The sequence below is a fragment of the Salvelinus sp. IW2-2015 genome, linkage group LG26, assembly GCF_002910315.2.
Source record: "Salvelinus sp. IW2-2015 linkage group LG26, ASM291031v2, whole genome shotgun sequence".
In the NCBI taxonomy this organism is placed as follows: Eukaryota; Metazoa; Chordata; class Actinopteri; order Salmoniformes; family Salmonidae; genus Salvelinus; species Salvelinus sp. IW2-2015.
The window spans coordinates 39,647,685-39,669,396 of NC_036866.1; the positions used below are offsets into that span (position 1 = coordinate 39,647,685).

The window sequence follows — 21,712 nt, forward strand, 5'->3', positions numbered from 1 at the left end:
TTATCACCTCTGAAAATAGCATGAGAGAGTGATGTGTTCGTTAGACACAAGCGTCACTCACAAGGTTAGTTACCGGCATGGATTATGAAGGCTACGAGTCTCACCTCAAGTTGAGGCATGCACCTCACATTGTAATGTAACCCTGACAAACCTGTTACCACTGTATGTTTCTCTCAGCTTGAGGTAGGAGCAGGAAACACCAAACATAGTTAAGATGCAGACTACCGGACCATAAACTTGGTCAAAGCCCCTGGTTTTAGAAGCTGGGAACCTACTGTAAATAAGCAGCATCTCCAGGCTTGGCTGACACTAGCCTGACATCTGAATTAGTCTTTGTGTGCGTGTGCGTGTGCGTGTACGTGTGCGTGTGCGTGTGCGTGTGCATGGCCGTGTGTGTGCTCCTCAGCCCTGAGCTGTATGGGCCTGTTATAACAGATCATTCTCCCTGTGTGAAAGTTCCCATTGGCAGGCCCCTGGGCTCAGTGGGAAGCCCCAGTATTCTGCTTCAGCAGGAAAGGTCAGTTCAGCTCTCCACAGAGAACCGCTCATTATCAGGTCTGGCTTGGTCACCAGCCTGGTCAGTGGTCAGTCCCAGTCTCACACAGACACAGCCTCCCCGAGAAGCTATCTAGCTCACACCCTGCTGGAGCTTGCCAGGGCTATCAGGCCTTTCTGCCTAGCTGCTATGGCTTTGACAAGCACATTGTCAATAGTGGCAACAGGTTTTAGTTCTCCAAATAGCAGAGGTGTACCAGAGTTGTCCCCCCCTAGGTTATGACGTGTTCATATCCTGGGTTGGGGGCCCCACAGTGACTGTGCTCTCTGTGGGTTGGGTTTTACTAGGGGGATATGTTCAATGATGAAGTTATTAATGAAGTTTGAATACAGTGCCTTCGTAATGTATTCAGATCCCTTGACTTTATTCACATTTTGCTACGTTACAGCCTTATTCTAAATTGATGAATAAAATAAAAATCCTCACCAATCTACACACAATACCCCATAATGACAAAGCAAAAAGCAAATTTATAAAATGGGTGCTCAGGTGCATCCTGTTTCCATTGACCATCCTTGAGATGTTTCTACAACGTGATTGGAGTCCACCTGCGGTAAATTCAATTGATTGCGCATGATTTGTAAAAGCACACACCTGTTTATATAAGGTCCCAGTTGACAGTGCATGTCAGAGCAAAACCAAGCCATGAGGTCAAAATAATTGTACTTAGAGCTCCGAGACAGGATTGTGTTGAGGCACAGATCTCGGGAAGGGTACCAAAAAATTGCTGCAGCATTGAAGGTCCGCAAGAACACAGTGAACTCCATCATTCTTAAATGGAAGAAGTTTGGAAGCACTAAGACCTTTCCTAGAGCTGGCCGCATGGCTAAACTGAGCAATCAGTGGAGAAGGGCCTTGGTCAGGGAGGTGACCAAGAACCCGATGGTCACACTAACAGAGCTCTAGCGTTTCTCTGTGGAGATGGGAGAACCTTCCAGAAGGACAAGAAACTTGGCAGCACACCACCAATCAGGCATTTATGGTAGAGTGGCCAGACAGAATCCACTCCTCAGTAAAAGACACATGACAGCCCACTTGGAGTTTGCCAAAGGGCATCTAAAGACTCTCAGCCCGTGGGAAACAAGATTCTCTGGTCTGGTGAAACCAAGATTCAACTCTTTGACCTGAATGCCAAGCGTCACATCTGGAGGAAACCTGTCACCATCCATTCAGTTAAGTATGGTGGTCGCAGCATCATGCTGTGGGGGTGTTTTTCAGTGGCAGGGACTGGGAGACTTGTCAGGATCGAGGCAATGATGACCGGAGCAAAGTAGAGAGAGAACCTTGATGAAAACCTACTCCAGAGCGCTCAGGACCTCAGACTGGGGCAAACGTTTTCCTTCCAACATGACAACGACCCTAAGCACACAGCCAAGACAACGCAGGAGTGGCTTCGGGACAATTCTCTGAATGTCTTTAAGTGGCCGAGCCAGAGCCCGGACTTGGACTCGATCAAACATCTCTGGAAAGACCTGAAAATAGCTGTGCAGCATTGGTCCCCATTCAACCTGACAGAGCTTGAGAGGATCTGCAGAGAAGAATGGGAGAAACTCCCCAAATAAAGATCTTGCCTAGCTTGAAGCATCATACCCAAAAAGACTCGACGCTGTAATTGCTGACAAAGGTACTTCACCAAAGTACTGACAAAAGGGTCTGAATGTAAATGTGATATTACCCGGGGGTTTTCTTCAGACATTTGCTAATATTTCTAAACCTGTTTTCGCTTTGGCATGACGGTGTATAGTGTATAGATTGATGAGATTATTTTTTGAAATCCATTTTAGAACAAGGCTATGACCTAACAAAATGTAGATAAAGTCAAGGGGTCTGAATACTTTCCGAAGGCACTGTATATTGAAATGCAATCACAGCTACATTTGTGCTCACTGCTAACTCACAACGACCATGAACCTGAATTGGAAAATGTTTTTCTGTATGAATAGAGCCCAAATAGACTCCAAAGTTAATACTAACGTTTAAGAATAACAACACATGCTGTGATGTAGCTTCAGAGTTTGTTCTGTTAGGTGACCTAAACTGGGATATGCTTAACACCCCGGCAGTCCTACAATCCAAGCTTGATGCCCTCAATCTCACACAAATCATCAAGGAACCCACCAGGTACAACCCTAAATCCGTAAACATGGGCACCCTAATAGACATTATCCTGACCAACCTGCCCTCCAAATACACCTCTGCTGTCTTCAATCAAGATCTCAGCGATCACTTGGCCTCATTGCTGTATCCGCCACAGGTCTGCGGTCAAACGACCACCCTCATCACTGTCAAACGCTCCCTAAAACACTTCTGCGAGCAGGCCTTTCTAATCGACCTGGCCCGGGTACCCTGGAAGGATATTGACCTCATCCGTCAGTTGAGGATGCCTGGTCATTCTTTAAATGTTACTTCCTCACCATATTAGACAGCATGCTCCGTTCAAAAAATGCAGAACCAAGAACAGATATACCTTGGTTCACTCCAGACCTGACTGCCCTCGACCAGCACAAAAACATCCTGTGGCGAACTGCAATAGCATCGAAGAGCCCCCGCGATATGCACTGTTCAGGGAAGTCAGGAACCAATACACGCAGTCAGTCAGGAAAGCAAAGGCCAGCTTTTTCAAGCAGAAATTCGCATCCTGTAGCTCTAACTCCAAAAAGTTCTGGGATACTGTAAAGTCCATGGAGAACAAGAGCACCTCCTCCCAGCTGCCCCCTGCACTGAGGCTAGGTAACACGGTCACCACCGATAAATCCGTGATAATCGAAGACTTCAACAAGCATTTCTCAATGGCTGGCCATGCCTTCTTCCTGGCGACTCAAACCTTGGCCAACAGCCCCGCCCCCCCGCTGCTACTCGCCCAAGCCTCCCCAGCTTCTCCTTTACCCAAATCCAGATGCAGATGTTCTGAAAGAGCTGGAAACCTGGACCCATACAAATCAGCTGGGCTTGACAATTTGGACCCCCTATTTCTGAACTGTCCGCCGCCATTGTCGCACCCCCTATTACCAGCCTGTTCAACCTCTCCTTCGTATCATCTGAGATCCCCAAGGATTGGAAAGCTGCCGCGGTCATCCCCTCTTCAAAGGGGAGACACCCTGGACCCAAACTGTTACAGACCTATATCCATCCTGCCTGCCTATCTAAGGTCTTCGAAAGCCAAGTCAACAAACAGATCACTGACCATCTCGAATCCCACACGTACCTTCTCCGCTGTGCAATCCGGTTTCCGAGCCGGTCACGGATGCACCTCAGCCACGCTCAGGTACTAAACGACATCATAACCGCATCGATAAAAGACATTACTGTGCAGCCGTCTTCATCGACCTGGCCAAGGCTTTCGACTCTGTCAATCACCAATTCTTATCGGCAGACTCAGTAGCCTCGGTTTTTTCTAATGACTGCCTTGCCTGGTCACCAACTACTTTGCAGACAGAGTTCAGTGTGTCAATCGGAGGGCATGTTGTCCGGTCCTCTGGCAGTCTCTATGGGGGTACCACAGGGTTCAATTCTCGGGCCGACTCTTTTCTCTGTATACATCAATGATGTTCTCTTGCTGCGGGCGATTCCCTGATCCACCTCTACGCAGACGACACCATTCTATATACTTCCGCCCTTCCTTGGACACTGTGCTATCTAACCTCCAAACGAGCTTCAATGCCATACAACACTCCTTCCGTGGCCTCCAACTGCTCTTAAACACTAGTAAAACCAAATGCATGCTTTTCAACCGTTCGCTGCCTGCACCCGCACGCCCGACTAGCATCACCACCCTGGACGGTTCCGACCTAGAATAGTGGACATCTATAAGTACCTAGGTGTCTGGCTAGACGCAAACTCTCCTTCCAGACTCATATCAAACATCTCCAATCAAATCAAATCAAGAATCGGCTTTCTATTCCGCAACAAAGCCTCCTTCACTCACGCCGCCAAACTTACCCTAGTAAAAACTGACTATCCTGCCGACTCGACTTCGGCGATGTCATCTACAAAATAGCTTCCAACACTCTACTCAGCAAACTGGATGCAGTTTATCACAGTGCCATTCGTTTTGTTACTAAAGCACCTATAACGACCACCACTGCGACCTGTATCCCCTAGTCGGCTGGCCCCGCTACATGTTCGTCGTCAGACCCACTGGCTCCAGGTCATCTACAAGGCTATGCTAGGTAAAGTGCCGCCTTATCTCAGTTCACTGGTCACGATGGCTACACCCACCCGCAGCACGCGCTCCAAGTGTATCTCACTGATCATCCCTAAAGCTAAAACTCATTTGGACGCCTTTCCTTCCAGTTCTCTGCTGCCTGCGACTGGAACGAATTGCAAATCTCTGAAGTTGGAGACTTTTATCTCCCTCAACAACTTTAAAAATCTGCTATCCGAGCAGCTAACCGATCGCTGCAGCTGTACATAGTCCATCTGTAAACTACCCACCCAATTTACCTACCTCACCCCCCATACTGCTTTTATTTATTTACTTTTCTGCTCTTTTGCACACCAGTACCAATATCTCTTCTTGCACATGATCATCTGATGATTTATCACTCCAGTGTTAATCTGCTAATATGTAATTATTCGATTTATGCCTACCTCATGCCTTTTTGCACACATTGTATATAGATTCTCTTTTTTCTACCATGTTATTGACTTGTTTATTGTTTACTCCATGTGTAACTCTGTGTTGTCTGTTCACACTGCTATGCTTTATCTTGGCCAGGTCGCAGTTGCAAATGAGAACTTGTTCTCAACTAGCCTACCTGGTTAAATAAAGGTGAAATAAAAAAATAAAAAAATAATAAAAAATGTGCTGCATTGTTCTAATGTTCTGTACATGAAAATCCTTGTTACTATAAATGTCTCAATTACACAGTTAGCTGCTTACTTTGATGTTCCATTTAAAAGCGTCTGTGTAAACACCTCACATCACTTCCAACAGAGATGGTTGCTAATGGTTGCTAATGACTTGAACTAATAATGGGTGCGACTTGTCCTGCTATTCTTTGTGCATTATAAATCATGTCATGTCCTGTAAGGAATGACTTTGGTGGTTGTTGTGGATATTTGTTTTTTAGACAACGTCATTGATTGGGACATTGATTGGGAGTGTATAAGTGGAACATGTAGAATTGGCCACTCCATTCAAGCATCAATAAGTCCTCTATGTGGATGATTGAAATGACAGATCTAATGCGATCTATCACTGCTCTCTGGCCTGTGTCCAAAATCACTGTAAATGTAATCAAACAAATGAGTTGATTTATCAAGGCTGTCAACATAGGGCAGACACCCACGTGACCTCTAACCTACAGTACATCATCATCGGTTCGCACTTTGCTACACTGACCTGGTCACTCAGAAGGCTCGGCAGGAGGTCTCCGTCGTAAAGTGGTTCAAATCACGCATGCACACACACACACACACACACACACACACACACAACACCACACACCACACACACACCACACACACACCACACACACACACCAACACACCACACACACACACACACAACACACACACAACACACACACACACACGCAACCTCCCCACACATACTCCCACCAGAGATTAGGGGTGGACCATGCAGCCCATCCCTCTCAGGCTAAATAATCCAATTACCCACTTCCATTTGCAGACTATAGGATAACAGTCTCCTCCATTCATTGAAGTACTTAAATCAAGTCAGTGGTGGAATTATCGTCACTTGTGCTCTTTCAATGAAATTAAACTGGCCCCCAAAATGGCTGAGAGAGAAGGTTGACAGTCTATCTTGTGTAATTATCCATCTTTCACCTTCCCCCCTAGGATCTCTCTCTCTTTTAAGAGCCTCTTAACATACAGGGTGTGTTACTACCATGTTTGTAGAGAGAAACAGAGGGATACAAAGAGGGAGGGAGATAGAGAGGGAGGTGAAAATGGCTTTGCAAAAGCCAGCACGTGTAAGACCATGTCTTGGCATGTCATCCTATTACGTCAGCAGACAGTAAGTCAGCCAGACAGTAAGTCAGCAGACAGTAAGTCAGCAGACAGTAAGTCAGCAGACAGTAAGTCAGCAGACAGTAAGTCAGCAGACAGTAAGTCAGCAGCTGTGGAACGACATGATTCAGCACTTTAGATGTGTTTCACTGGGCTTCTAAATGAACACAGACACAATCAGGGTAAACTAACACATTTCAATCACTCATAAATGTAGTACTCATGTAATAATAATGGACTTTGGAATGACTCTGTTGTCATCTTGAAAAATAAAATATTCTTAAGTCACAATGGACTAGGTGGACATTTGAACCAAAACGTGATAGCTCCTCTCTCAGCAGTTGGCCCGTAGTTAAGGCATATTGTTGTAAACCCATTTTATCTTTCCTTCCTTCTTCATCAGTCATTCCTCAAGTATTCTTTTCAGCCCATGTCTGTTTCCACAATGCAGATCAATAAGACATAACGTAAGGAGATGTGATGTGCTCATCACTTAGACCGCTGCGCCACTGGAGGCTTCCGAGTGGTGCAGTGGTCTAAGGCACTGCATCGCAGTGCTAGAGGCATCACTACAGGCCCTTGTTCGATCCTGGGCTGTATCACAACCGGCTGTGATCAGGAGTCCCATAGGGCGGCGCACAATTGGCCCAGTGTCGTCCGGGTTAGGGGAGAGTTTGGCCGTCATTGTAAATAACAATTTGTTCTTAACTGACTCGCCTAGTTAAATAAATTAAATGATGCTGTCACGCCCTGACCGTAGATGGCTTTGTATGTTTCCATTTTTAGTTTGGTCAGGGTGTGATGTGGGTGGGTTTTCTATGTTGTATGTCTAGGTTGTCTATTTCTATGTGTTTGGCCTGGTGTGGTTCCCAATCAGAGGCAGCTGTCTATCGTTGTCTCTGATTGGGAGCCATACTTAGGTAGCCTGTTTTCCATTGTGAGTTGTGGGTGGTTGTTTTCTGTTTAGTGTATGTCACCTTGCAGAACTGTTTGTTTATTGTTTTTGTTGTTTTGTTATATTATTCGTATTCATTAAAAGTAATTATGAGTACTTACAACGCTGCACCTTGGTCTTCTCCTTCTCCTCTATACGACGATCGTTACAGATGCTGCAGTGGTGGTTATTGTGGAGCTAGGTAGTAAACCTGCTGCATTGGATCAAGCCACATACTCATCCCATTAATCAAAGACCTAATTATTTTATTTACTTTTTAGTCATTTAGCAGAAGCTCTTATCCAGAGCTCCTTACACGAGCAAGTATGGCTAAGTGCCTTGCTCAAGGGCACATCAACAGATTTTTCACCTAGTCAGCTCAGGGATTCAAACCAGCAACTTTTCAGTTACTGGCCCAATGTTCTTAACCGCTAGGCTACCTGTCGCCCAAGTTGGCTCACATTAATACTATCAACTGCTGTTGCAGGGACACAGATTACAGTGCTCTTGAAATCTTTGTTATATCAGCCTGACAATTAATGTGAACCTGAAGAGGCTATTGGTCTTCTATTGAGTTCTAGAATAAATAAGTTAAGCTGTGTCTAATTAAAGAAAGTATACCACAGGAACAGGTCATCCATCCATACAAGTCCTTTATCTCCCGGACAGGATATTTGATTGAATCTGTCATAATGGTGGGTGTAGCTGGTGTATGCAGTCAGGCGCAGGAGAGCAGAGAATTGGGAGCAACGTAACTTTACTTAGAATAATGAATGGTGCAAGGTAAAACACTACACTTGCCCAAACACAAACACACGAACATCAACTTTTACGCACGGGAAAAAAACAGCACCCGTCGAAATAACCAGTCACCAACATTACCGAACATGACACAAAACAATCCCGCACAACACCATGGGGGAAACAGAGGGTTAAATACCTGAACAATAATTAGGGGAATGAAAAACATATGTGTAGAAACAAAGACAAAACAAATGGACAATTAAAAGTGGCTCGGTGATGGCTAGTAGACCGGCGACGCCAACCGCCGAGCGCCGCCCGAACAAGGAGAGGAACCGACTTCGGCTGAAGTCGTGACATAACCCTTATTTTACCAGGTTAGTTGACTCATTTACAGCAATGACCTAGGGAGTAGTTACCGGGGAGAGGAATGAGCCAATTGGAAGCTGAAGATGACTAGGTGGCCATGATGGTATGAGGGCCAGATTGGGAATTTAGCCAGGACACCGGTGTTATAACCCTACTCTTAGGATAAGTGCCATAGGATTTTTAGTGACCACAGAGAGTCAGGACACCCGTTTAATGACACAGGGTAATGATCCCAATCACTGATCTTTTTTTTAGACAAGAGGAAAGAGTGCTTCCTACTGGCTCTCCAACTCCACTTCCAGCAGGATCTGGTCTTCCAGCCAGAGACCAACCAGGGCCAACCCAGCGTAGCTTCAATGGCAAGCCAGCAGTTGGATGCAGGGTGGTATGCCGCTGGCCAAAACCACCAGTGATTCTGTTCTGTTGTCTAACAGTTTAATTCAACCCTCATAAAGGTGGATTTGAGACCTGCTTGTAGAAGCTTACAGAGATCATGTAAAAGATTTAGAGCTGGTCACTTGTATGGGTATTTGTATAGCTCTCTGTCCCTGGAAGTTGTCCTGTATTTTAGAGGTATGTTAAAAACATGTAATAAACACGCTACATGACTTGTAATTGATGTTATCTAAGAAGTAGATGGTGGGTTATTCTTGACCCCGTTCATATGGTCCTACAGTTCAGTTATGGAGATGTAGCACTTCAATGTCAGACTTGATGCCGGTTTACAGTTTGCATGTTACATATGGGATGTTTGAAACACAACTTAGCGCTGAGGTATGATTTATGCATGGACTAGTGGTTGGACTTGTGATGTCACATGCTCTGGGTCCCAGAAGGGCTGGCCCAGTTCTGGGATGGAGAATGGCTGTGTGTGTGTGTGGCTATGTATGAGTGTGTGTGTGCTTGTGATGCTTGTGTTTCCTAGATGCTCTGGGTTGCATCCCCAGATAAATCTAGGATTCTGTCCAAGCCCCCAAACCCCCCCCCCGGCACAAGTTTTCTGCCTAACACTACACAGCTGATTCAAATAACCAACTCATCATCAAGCTTTGATTATTTGTTTCAGCCGTGTAGTGCTAGGGCAAAAACTAAAACTCGTACCCGGTTTGGCCCCCAGGACCGAGTTTGGAAACCCTGACCTATGAAGTCGCCAAGTTTGACAGCCTTGATACAAAATACTAGCTTCAGACCTATCCATTGTCTGAGCCTAATCTGTAACGCCCAACACAGGAGATGAGAAGCAGGTACAGGGAGTGAACCATGTAATATAGACGGACATGTAACGGAACAAGAACAGCGTCTGGAAATAAACACGACAAACAACGCTACTACAGGGAACAACACAGAGGAGCAGACATATATACAGGGGCAATCAACAAAGTGAGGGAGTCCAGGTGAGTCCAAATGAGCGCAGCTGCGCATAATGATGGTAACAGGTGCATACGATGACAGGAGCCTGGCAACCTCAGGGGGGAGCAGGCATGACATAATCAGGGAAAGGGGGGATAGCTAGTCAGTTGTACAACTGAATACCTTCAACTGAAATGTGTCTTCCACATTTAACCCAAACCCTGTGAATCAGAGAGTTGCAGGGGCTGCCTTAATCAACATCTATGTCTTCAGCACCTGGGGAACAGTGGGTTAACTGCCTTGCTCAGGGGCAGAACAACAGATTTTTACCATGTCATCTCGGGGATTCGATCCAGCAACCTTTGAGTTACTGGCCCAACACTCTAACCACTAGGCTAATCACACAGTTTAGATGTCCTCAAGCCCTACATGTCGATGGGAAGTGAAAATGAACACATCTAAAAAAGAAGTGGCCCTCAAGGGGAGACAGTATAGAGATATATCATTGAGACATCACTCAGACTACAGTCCTCCCGTGCAGACAGCCTACACTCCTTCAATGACACCATAAGTCCTTATTTCCACAGTGAGACTCCAATGAGACTGACTTCTATTGGGACCGCACTTCGAAGACGCACTTCGAGACGTGGTGTGATCATAACAACATACAGGAACTCAAGTCCTTCTGTTCACCTGACTTAGAATTCCTCACAATCAAATGTCGACCGCATTATCTACCAAGAGAATTCTCTTCGACTATAATTACAGCCGCATATATTCCCCCCCAAGCAGACACATCGATGGCCCTGAACGAACTTTATTTGACTTATTTGACCTGAAGCTGCATTCATTGCAGCTGGGGATTTTAACAAGGCTAATCTGAAAACAAGACTCCCTAAATTCTATCAGCATATCGATTGTGCTACCAGGGCTGGTAAAACCCTGGATCATTGTTATTCTAACTTTGCGACGCATATAAGGCCCTCCCCTGCCCTCCTTTCGGAAAAGCTGACCACGACTCCATTTTGTTGTTTCCAGCCTATAGACAGAAACTGAAACAGGAAGCTCCCCCTCTCAGGTCTGTTCAACGCTGGTCCGACCAATCTGATTCCACGGTTCAAGATTTCTTCGATCACGGGGATTGGGATATGTTCCGCATTGCGTCAAACAACAACATTGACGAATACGCTGATTCGGTGAGCGAGTTCATTAGCAAGTGCATTGGCGATGTCGTACCCACAGCAACTATTAAAACATTCCCCAACCAGAAACCGTGGATTGATGGCAGCATTTGAGCGAAACTGAAAGCGCGAATCACTGCTTTTAACCAGGGCAAGGTGACTGGAAACATGACCGAATACAAACAGTGTAGCTATTCCCTCCGCAAGGCAATCAAACAAGCTAAGCGTCAGTATAGAGACAAAGTAGAGTCGCAATTCAATGGCTCAGACACAAGAGGTATGTGGCAGGGTCTACAGTCAATCACGGATTACAAAAAGAAAACCAGCCCCGTCGCGGACCAGGATGTCTTGCTCCCAGACAGACTAAACAACTTCTTTGCTCGCTTTGAGGACAATACAGTGCCACTGACACGGCCCGCTACCAAAACCTGCGGACTCTCCTTCACTGCTCACCGACGTGAGTAAAACATTTAAACGGGTTAACCCTCGCAAGGCTGCAGGCCCAGACGGCATCCCCAGCCGCATCCTCAGAGCATGCGCAGACCAGCTGGCTGGTGTGTTTACGGACATATTCAATCAATCCTTATCCCAGTCTGCTGTTCCCACATGCTTCAAGAGGGCCACCATTGTTCCTGTTCCCAAGAAAGCTAAGGTAACTGAGCTAAATGACTACCGCCCCGTAGCACTCACTTCCATCATCATGAAGTGCTTTGAGAGACAAGTCAAGGACCATATCACCTCCACCCTACCTGACACCCTAGACCCACTCCAATTTGCTTACCGCCCCAATAGGTCCACAGACGACGCAGTCGCAACCACACTGCCCTAACCCATCTGGACAAGAGGAATACCTATGTGAGAATACTGTTCATCGACTACAGCTCAGCATTTAACACCATAGTACCCTCCAAACTCGTCATCAAGCTCGAGACCCTGGGTCTCGACCTCGCCCTGTGCAACTGGGTACTGGACTTCCTGACGGGCCGCCCCCCAGGTGGTGAGGGTAGGTAACAACATCTCCACCGCGCTGATCCTCAACACTGGGGCCCCACAAGGGTGCGTTCTGAGCCCTCTCCTGTACTCCCTGTTCACCCACGACTGCGTGGCCATGCACGCCTCCAACTCAATCATCAAGTTTGCAGACGACACTACAGTGGTAGGCTTGATTACCAACAACGACGAGACGGCCTACAGGGAGGAGGTGAGGGCCCTCGGAGTGTGGTGTCAGGAAAATAACCTCACACTCAACGTCACCAAAACAAAGGAGATGATTGTGGACTTCAGGAAACAGCAGAGGGAGCACCCCCCTATCCACATCGACGGGACAGTAGTGGAGAGGGTAGAAAGTTTTAAGTTCCTCGGCGTACACATCACGGACAAACTGAATTGGTCCACCCACACAGACAGCGTGGTGAAGAAGGCGCAGCAGCGCCTCTTCAACCTCAGGAGGCTGAAGGAATTCAGCTTGTCACCAAAAGCACTCACAAACTTTTACAGATGCACAATCGAGAGCATCCTGTCGGGCTGTATCACCGCCTGGTACGGCAATTGCTCCGCCCACAACCGTAAGGCTCTCCAGAGGGTAGTGAGGTCTGCACAACGCATCACCGGGGGCAAACTACCTGCCCTCCAGGACACCTACACCACCCGATGTCACAGGAAGGCCATAAAGATCATCAAGGACAACAACCACCCGAGCCCCTGCCTGTTCACCCCGCTATCACCCAGAAGGCGAGGTCAGTACAGGTGCATCAAAGCAGGGACCGAGAGACTGAAAAACAGCTTCTATCTCAAGGCCATCAGACTGTTAAACAGCCACCACTAACATTGAGATGCTGCTGCCATACATGTAAAAAATGTATCACTAGCCACTTTAAACAATGCCACTTAATATAATGTTTACATACCCTACATTACTCATCTCATATGTATATACTGTACTCTATACCATCTACTGCATCTTGCCTATGCCGTTCTGTACCATCACTCATTCATATATCTTTATGTACATATTCTTCATCCCTTTACACTTGTGTGTATAAGGTAGCTGTTGTGAAATTGTTAGGTTAGATTACTCTTTGGTTATTACGGCATTGTCGGAACTAGAAGCACAAGCATTTCGCTACACTCGCATTAACATCTGCTAACCATGTGTATGTGACAAATACAATTTGATTTGATTTGATTTGACACCAGTGAGAGTCCAGTGAGATTCAATCAGACAGGTGAAACCTTCAGTATGTCACACCTCACAGTGATTAATGGGATCCATGTGAATAATGGAGGGAGGAGCTCCAGCTTTGTATCCTCATGTCAAAGCAGCCACTGCTGCCAACTCAGATGTACGTCTCCACCCCATGTGTTTCCTGATGTGGTCATGTATTATTCATCCCATCTAAGTATCATTTTATGTTAGTCTTCTTTTTTTATTAAACCAGGGTGGAGGGGTTCTGTGGGGACAGACATACTTAGACTTTGGTATTTTCCTCCCTGCCTTGCTGTTACATGGCCTTTACACATTTTTTTATTGTTTGGACAGAGCTGGTTCCGATATGCTTCTAAGTGTTTAACTCTTTCCAGTCCCACTCCTAAACTGACATAGTTGAATGATCAGGGACCAGAACTGAAGGGACTTCCAACTACACTCTCTCAGATAATGTACCCTTATTCACTACCTCATTTCAAGTCACAATGTTGCATTTATTGTTGCATGTCCACGTACCCAAGCAGATATTATGATACTGTAGTGAGACTGATATAGAGGTTAGCTCACCGAGGTGACGTACTGGATGTCCCTACAGAGTTTAGTCTCTCTGGGGAAGTCTGCAAGGTCCAGGAAGTTATCCACCTGCACCTGGCCAATGATGTCGTGGCGGGAGAAGCGGTCAAAGTCGTAGACGCTGAAGTGCAGTTTGCGTGTGGGCAGCTCAGTGTAGGCCACAGGGAACAGGAAGACCTCATCGAACACAGGGTTGAGGGTCTTGCGGTGCACCTTGGTCTGGTGCTTGGTCTTGCGGTCGGGGAGCAGGTAGATCTTGACGTAAGGGTCAGAGGTTCCTGAGAAATCCTTGGCCGGTAAATCCTGGGCCTTGTGGATCTTGATGATGAGCTGCTCCAGGTCACAGTCGAACTTGAGGATGAAATGTATGCGGCCGCAGCTGTCCGTCTTCCTGCCGTCGTCCGTGTCCACAGAGCGTTGCTTATAGAGCTCGGGTTTGATCCGGCCCAGAGTGGCCAGGGACTCCTGTCTCTGGAACTGGCCAATGTTGAAGTCTGGGTTGGATAGGTTCATTTGGCGGCGGATGGAGTTGTGCCTATAAGAGGGTAGAGAAACCAGTTATCATTAGCTATAGACACAATGCAACATGGTTAGTTGAATTGACTTGTTCATTTTTTCTGTGTTGTGGGACTGACCGGACAGAGGAGGTGGGCTCAGTGATCTGGCGCTGCACGCGGGTGATGTGGCGGACATGGTTCTCCTTGAGCTTGGATTGGGCCTCCAGGGGGATGTCTGGGGATGTGTGGCTGATCTTCATGATTGCCTCTGGGACTAACAGGCCTGGAGGCTCCTTGACACAGTCTTCACTGTACTCATTCTCCACCCCATCCACCTCCATCATGACTGGCTGCTGGTCCCCCTGGCCATCCTTCAGGCCGTTGGGGAGGCCACGGTCGCGCCATGGCACCCAGCACAGCTTCCACGAGACAAAAAGTGAGACCCCGAAAAGGGCTAGGCCACAGGTGGTCACCACCAGAGACAGCAGGCTCACTGACACATCTGCATAGACAGACCCAGGGAGAGAAACAAGTTAGCAGGGAACTGTGGGACGATATATTTTGTATTGATAGCAAGATATTATAATATGCTATCAACTTTTCTTTCAGTCTCTCCCAATGTGCTGCTCAAATTGATATTGTACAAACATTAGTATTAGTATGACAGACGTGACAATTGTTTCCATTAGCAAAGGAAGAGAAACTCATCAGATAGGTAGCATTGTTCAGTTCAATCAACATGAACTCATCAGTAAGTGCTCTCATCTCAAATATCCGCTCACAGATAGTAAAAGGGAAGTGGTTGGTGTCTGGAATAGCCTGGTGTGTTCCACCGGAATATGTTATGTTTCTCAGAAAGTGCATCTCACTATCTGATGAATGAGCTCACTCTGTCTCCATGTCTCCTCTCCAATCCCCAGTCATTACGAATCAGAACATGCAGACACAGAGAGGGCTTTTAGTCCACAGTGAATAAGCCCTTGTCAGAGTGTCCTGCCACTAGCTTCCCATCAGATCTACTGTCTACATTGTCTGTACCTGGACCATGTGTCCTCTCGACTTTCCTGTCATTATCTAGACCAGTGGAGGGAAATGGGTTATTCCTCCCACCAATCCATCCTGGTTGGGCTTTACCCATGAGAAGATGTGGAATCCACAGGCTCATTGGGCTGGCCCACATACTGCACTGTAAACCAGCTGGGTCTTTTGCGCTAAGCCACAGAGATAGATGGCATGCCCAGACATTATGGCACTTCATTTTAGTGGTGACACATTTTTTGAGGATTCACTCATTTAGTTATCTGCTATTTTGACAACCTTTGGTACATCTCAACGTGGCTGTTCTAAAAAGCTAAAATAAATTAAAGATAAAATATCAAAGACACTATATGAGTTTGGAAGCAGAATACCTCTTGCCCATGTTCATTGAATGCATGGAATGATAGACATTGTGACRGTGTGTGTTGTCCCACCAAACTCCCAGCCCTGCTGGGACAACTGCACTTCCTATCCTAAAACTGACAAAGTGCCATCAACACAATGAGCTCTAAACACCACTCACTTTAATTGATTCTGCAGCTCAATCAATTACAAACAGGACACATGTCTAAAGTTTAAACTTTCTCAAAGCAACACTGTCTGACAAGTTTAATTAGCATTGGCTTATTTACTTTAATTATCAATATTGTATCATTCAAACACCCAGCAACCACCCAAAACTGCACTGCCACTCCCACACACATGCATATCCACACACACACACACACACACACACACAACCTAAATGTGTAAACATGCTGATTTGTGCGAATTCTTAAATTATCTTTGCATTGTTATTTATAATTGTATATCCAGTATGTATAGGCCTATGCATATTCAATGTGCTGTGTAGGTGATATAATGCAGTGGTTCCCAAATTGTGGGTCGGGACCCACTTGTGGGTTTTGGCAAGGGTCCAGGTAGGTCGCAAGGATGACATTGGCATCATTTTCAAYCTAGCTACACACAGCCTGGTCCAGGCCAATTGATGCAAGCCTCTGAATAAGTAATGAGTGACCCACATTATCGAAGGCTTTAGACAGGTCAATAAAAAGGGCCGCACGGTGTTTCTTCTTATTCCAAAAATTAAGAAGATTATTAAAACCAAAGAAGTAGCAGAGATGGTGTTATGACCTGGTCTGGAACCGGGCTGGTGTATAGTTGAAAAGGATCTAAGTTAAGTACTGAATCTAGGATTTTTGCTAGGCAACAGAGTTTGGAAATGGGCCGATATTTATTTCAATCACACAGGTCCCCACCTTTAAAAACATYTATATTTTTTWGTTATTCTTTGGTCTGTGTATGTTTTTTTAACCGTTATGTTGGGTMGCGACTCAAAACACACCTCAATTGGTAGGTCACACAAAAAAAGGCTGTCCAAGCATGCATGAAAAATAAATTAGTTGTACTGTAGCTGCTAAACTATTTAATTAGTTTTAGACTTTTTATGGAATCACACGTTACAATACAATATTTTATAAATMATGTGTGCAGAAAACACAGTCAAATGTAAAGGCGCCAACTGTCTTGGGAAATAACAGCAGCATAGCATAGATTTTTTTAACAATGCAAATGTTTAAATAGATCTCCTGGCAAGGATGTTATGTCACTTTTGAAGTGAACCAAACTGCTCAATTTAATTTGACAATGTCTAACTATCTCTTTAATGAATTAATTGTACAAAACATGACAAACGAGGGTTGCTGTGGGCCAAAGTTGTCTGATGATCAAGCTAGGGGTGTGAAAGCTTAAACATTTAAAATAAATTGGGATTGTTAACGTTTAGAAAAAACCTCTAACCTCCCAAAAATTGTTCTGTTTGTTTTCCCCATACAACAGGTCCCGATCATCATCWTCATAAAGGGAAAATGTTTTATTTAACCTAACGCAACAATGATGTAACGTAAGTAGGTGCAGATACTGTATGCATCTTTCAAATGATTTGCCACGGATATAAAATGCTCTGCACATCATTGTCYTTAACAGTTGGAAAAATGGCAGAGAGTGAGACAGGGAAGCGACAGCAGCGAAGTCTTGTATGGCAAGTTAAATGAGTAGGTAGGGAAATGCAAACTTTGCGAGGTCGAATTGAGCTCAAATGACAGTACAGGTGCAATGCTTAACAATCTGAAAGAGAGGCACCATGAGACACAAACCGTTGCTGGCAGCAGCACAGGCCCCCAACAACAGATATTAGACTGGCTCTTCAAATAAAATGTATGTGCCACATGCTTRCTAAACAACAYGTGTAGACTAACAGTGAAAGGCTTACGGGCCCTTCCCAACAATGCAGAGAAAAAATATAAATAATAGAAAAATAATAACACAAGGAAAAGATACACAATGAGTAACGATAACTTGGCTATATACACGGGGTACCACTACCGAGTCAAAGTCCAGGGGAACGAGGTAATTGAGGTAGATACTGTATGTACATATAGGTAAGGGCATAGTGACTAGGCAACAGGATAGATAAAACAGTAGCAGCTGTGTATGTGATGAGTCAATAGTTAGTGCAAAAAGGGTCATTGCAGATACTGTAGTTCACACGAAAGAAGTGCGATAAGGGATTGAGAAAATCACAGCACTGATTACAGAAATTATTGCAGTTGATATGCAGCCATTGTCAATGGTAAAGGATGTTGGCTTCAATGCCTTGATGGCTAGAACCAGACTAGAACCAGACTACAAGATGCCAGGTCTAAAAACTGTGATGGTCGAATGGAAAAGTTGTACAATGATTGCTCTGCAAGTACAAAYCACGAGCTCTCAAACACCCCATACGTGAAGTTAACAACAGATTGTTTGACGTCTATGAACACGCTGTCATACATCACTGCAACGAGCCATCACATTGACGAGAAGTGGGACATGAAGTCCCATGTACTGACCTCTGAGAGCATGGAGGAGAGGCACACAGCAGAGAACCTAAAAAATGGCATTAACTACCATCATTGCTGAGTGGGTGGGGGACAGCAGTAAGGTGAGCGCCGTCTGGTAGCCAGGACTGCGGTAGATTGAACTGCATCARCCCCTAGCGGTCAAATGCAGGACCATATGTGCATTGTGAATTCTCATGTAATTTTATGAWTTTTTTTCTTATAGTTTAAACGACAAAAAATTGCTGTTTAAACATTTAGAACATTTTTACATTTGTCACATCCCGAGATCAAACAAATATTTCACAGGAATGATTGGTGTTGATCTTCAAAAAGAGAGCAAGAAGTTGAAGGATGGATTAAAGATGAAAAGGCATCGTAAGAGCCATCTAGCTCACCTAAAAGCCACGTGTAGTTGCACACGCGATAGAAGAGCACAATAGCTACTGCTGTTTTTTTACCATGCTGTGCGACGCTCCTCAGACCAGCTCGGCAACAAAAACAATAACAACGGCGGTGGGGCGGCCAGTAGTGCGGATTCCATCTTTAAATCTAAAGATGTGATACGCATGATAATCCAGTCACATACGGTACTGACATATCAAACAGGTGTCATCTTCATCCTCTCTTTCATCACGATTTCTCCTGTCAGGCACGAACACAAGCGTGTTCCAAATGCATGCATGATGTATGATGACTTATTGATGGTGTGTGTGTGTGTGTGTGTGTGTGTCTGTGTGTTGAGGTGGCCTCCTGCTGAACCAAATGGATCACAGACGTGTCTCCACAGCAGGACACCACTCAGTGTGGGGAATACACATCATTGTGACCTCTAGCATACGTGCTGCTGCTGATTGCAAAATGATTTGGTGTTCGCCCCTTCACATGCATGCTGAATCAAACCCATTCACCTATTGTATTCAGTGATTACCAAAGGAGCAATCAAGCTGACAAACCTCTGATTTAATCTTGACATTTTGTTAAGGATGTGTTGGATAGACGCTATGGAAATGAAGAAGAGTGAGAACCACTGTGCAGGTGGGACATACAGTACTAAAGCAGATGAGCTCTTATGTATTTAGTGTACACTGTATTGTGATGTTCTGTTTTGTGGCGTAGAAGATGGCATWGCAGTGGATAGCTGCCGTCTTACGGGCTCCTGACCAACTCTGCTATTTTCTTTATWTWTTTTTTTACTCTGATCGTAACTTTTTTTGTACACCATATTTTCGCCATCAATTCCTATGACCGAAAACAGTTTCTGGACACCAGAAGAGCGATCAACCAACCTCGATATGGATGAAGATTTGTAATCTCCCTGTTGAGACTACGTCGGCGACTGAATAAACCGCCCACATTAGCGCTTTTCCCAGGACAAGGAAAATAAATTGTTGGACAAAAAGGATAATATGAACTAAGCTTGTCCAAATGGACAAGCAAAAAAAAAAATRGCCCAAAAAGATATCTTCCTAACAATTAATCTGATCAATTGGATCAAAGTGTCCTAAGGATGCTTGTTGACACCTCACACCCGGTCATACYTTTTTTATGCAGCAGAGAACTTTCTGTATCAACCAAACGAATGTCTTAGCCTCCAGAAGACTTTTGCCACCCAAAGAATCTAACGTCCAAAAAGTGAACACTGGAACAATATTCCTAACATCAGAATGTGGGGAATGGTCAGTGGGGACCTAAAGAATAATCATGTCATATTGTTTTTCATTTTGTGATGTCATTAGTAAGGTTATAAAGGGAATACTGTAACTTGAAAAGTATTTACACTACAGGTACAGTGGTTCCTCCTTTAAAAGTTGCGTCATACTGCGGCACACCTTGTGGGCTGCTGCAGCATTCTGTGGCACGTTATCTATTTGTCAGCCATTTTTTCTGTTAATGCAAGTTATTGCTAGTTTGACCACCAGAGGGCAACTTTGAGAAGCATTTGATAATCTTCCGTATTGGCATTACCAGAGAATTTAAAACCTTTTTTGTAATAACATTGTATATGGGATTGATTTTAAGAAATGTTGCTTAATTAATTAGATTAATATTATGGTGTTTCTATTCCGAGAAACATGAAGAACTAAACAGAAGGGTTTCTGTTAGGATGGAATGGAAAATATGGAGCTGTACAACGTGACCTAGGCTACAGCATGAGGATTGGAGGATTCTAAATTGTTTGCCATCATTAGACAACTTTGTTCCAATATTTCTGTAAATCAGTGATATTTATTCCCATAGTAATTCATTATGAATCCATAACTAAATCAACATCTGCATTTTGAAAGAGTATTTTTATCATTATTTAATTAATGAACGCATAAAGAAGCTGACGAAGAAATACCGTACTGTACAGTATATGCTTTTACATTTGCATAATAAAGCATTTAAGCATTGAATACATTGCAAGTTGAGGGAWTTTCACYACAGTAGTCGGGCTATAAAAAGTCTATTGTCCTGCTAATAGGAAACATTTGCATAATGGGCTGCACCTGCTACAGTTGTGAAGACACAGCATCTTGTTTACATGCTTTATTATAATCACAATGTCACACATTATTTGTATCTAACTTTCCAATTACTTTTAGAGTTTGGGATTTACAAATGTGCGCTTTTCATTATTAGTTACATTGTTTTAGTTTGAACGTGCAGACTTTTTTCCTTTAAATGATTGTTTTATGTAGGATGCTACATTTTTGCCCAGTTGCAATTGTAAGCAGGCCTAATAAAGAAAATCCTACTTCTATTAGGCTGTTAAGCATCATAGCCCTCCTCAGCCAGTTAAGTTATTTTATATAGGTCTAGTCTCTGAAGAAATAGACTCCAATAAAGACCTCTTGTTGTTTGTAAAGTCAAATTAATTATTTAATTAATATTATCTCGTATTATCTCTATCTATGTGTAACAAGCCGTCACATCTTGTCAGTCCACTAGGGACCTTTGTCTCATGTAAGTGTGTATGTGTATTCTGTGTAATTATTTAGTTAGCTAGAAAATAAATAATAAAACCAATTTGTGTAGTACTGAATAATGCTCAAGGCTGTGGTTTTTGCGGATCCAAGAAGGTTGTGACCGTTCAGATTATGAGACTGATATGAAGTAATGATTAGTAAGTGACTGTTATCGATATATAACTTATACACTACCGTTCAAAAGTTTGGGGTCACTTAGACATTTCCTTGTTTCTGAAAGAAAAGCAAWTTTTTTTGTCCATTAAAATAACATCAAATTGATCAGAAATACAGTGTAGACATTGTTAATGTTGTAAATGACTATTGTAGCTGGAAACGTCAGATTTTTTATGGAATATCTACATAGGCGTACAGAGGCCTATTATCAGCAACCATCACTCCTGTTTTCCAATGGCACGTTGTGTTAGCTAATCCAAGTTTAAAAGGCTAATTGATCATTA

At 44.3% G+C, this 21,712-nt stretch overlaps 1 protein-coding gene across 1 annotated transcript in view; it reads right to left on the reverse strand.

The window, feature by feature from the left end:
- Positions 1–21,712, reverse strand: part of LOC111952282 (synaptotagmin-9-like) — a 59,105-nt gene that overhangs the window by 9,691 nt on the left and 27,702 nt on the right. The window contains exons 2-3 of the mRNA XM_023970833.2: positions 14,522–14,885; positions 13,881–14,421 (exon numbers count right to left, since the gene is read on the reverse strand). Coding sequence (XP_023826601.1) covers positions 13,881–14,421; positions 14,522–14,885 — 905 coding nt within the window. The remainder of the gene's footprint in view (positions 1–13,880; positions 14,422–14,521; positions 14,886–21,712) is intronic.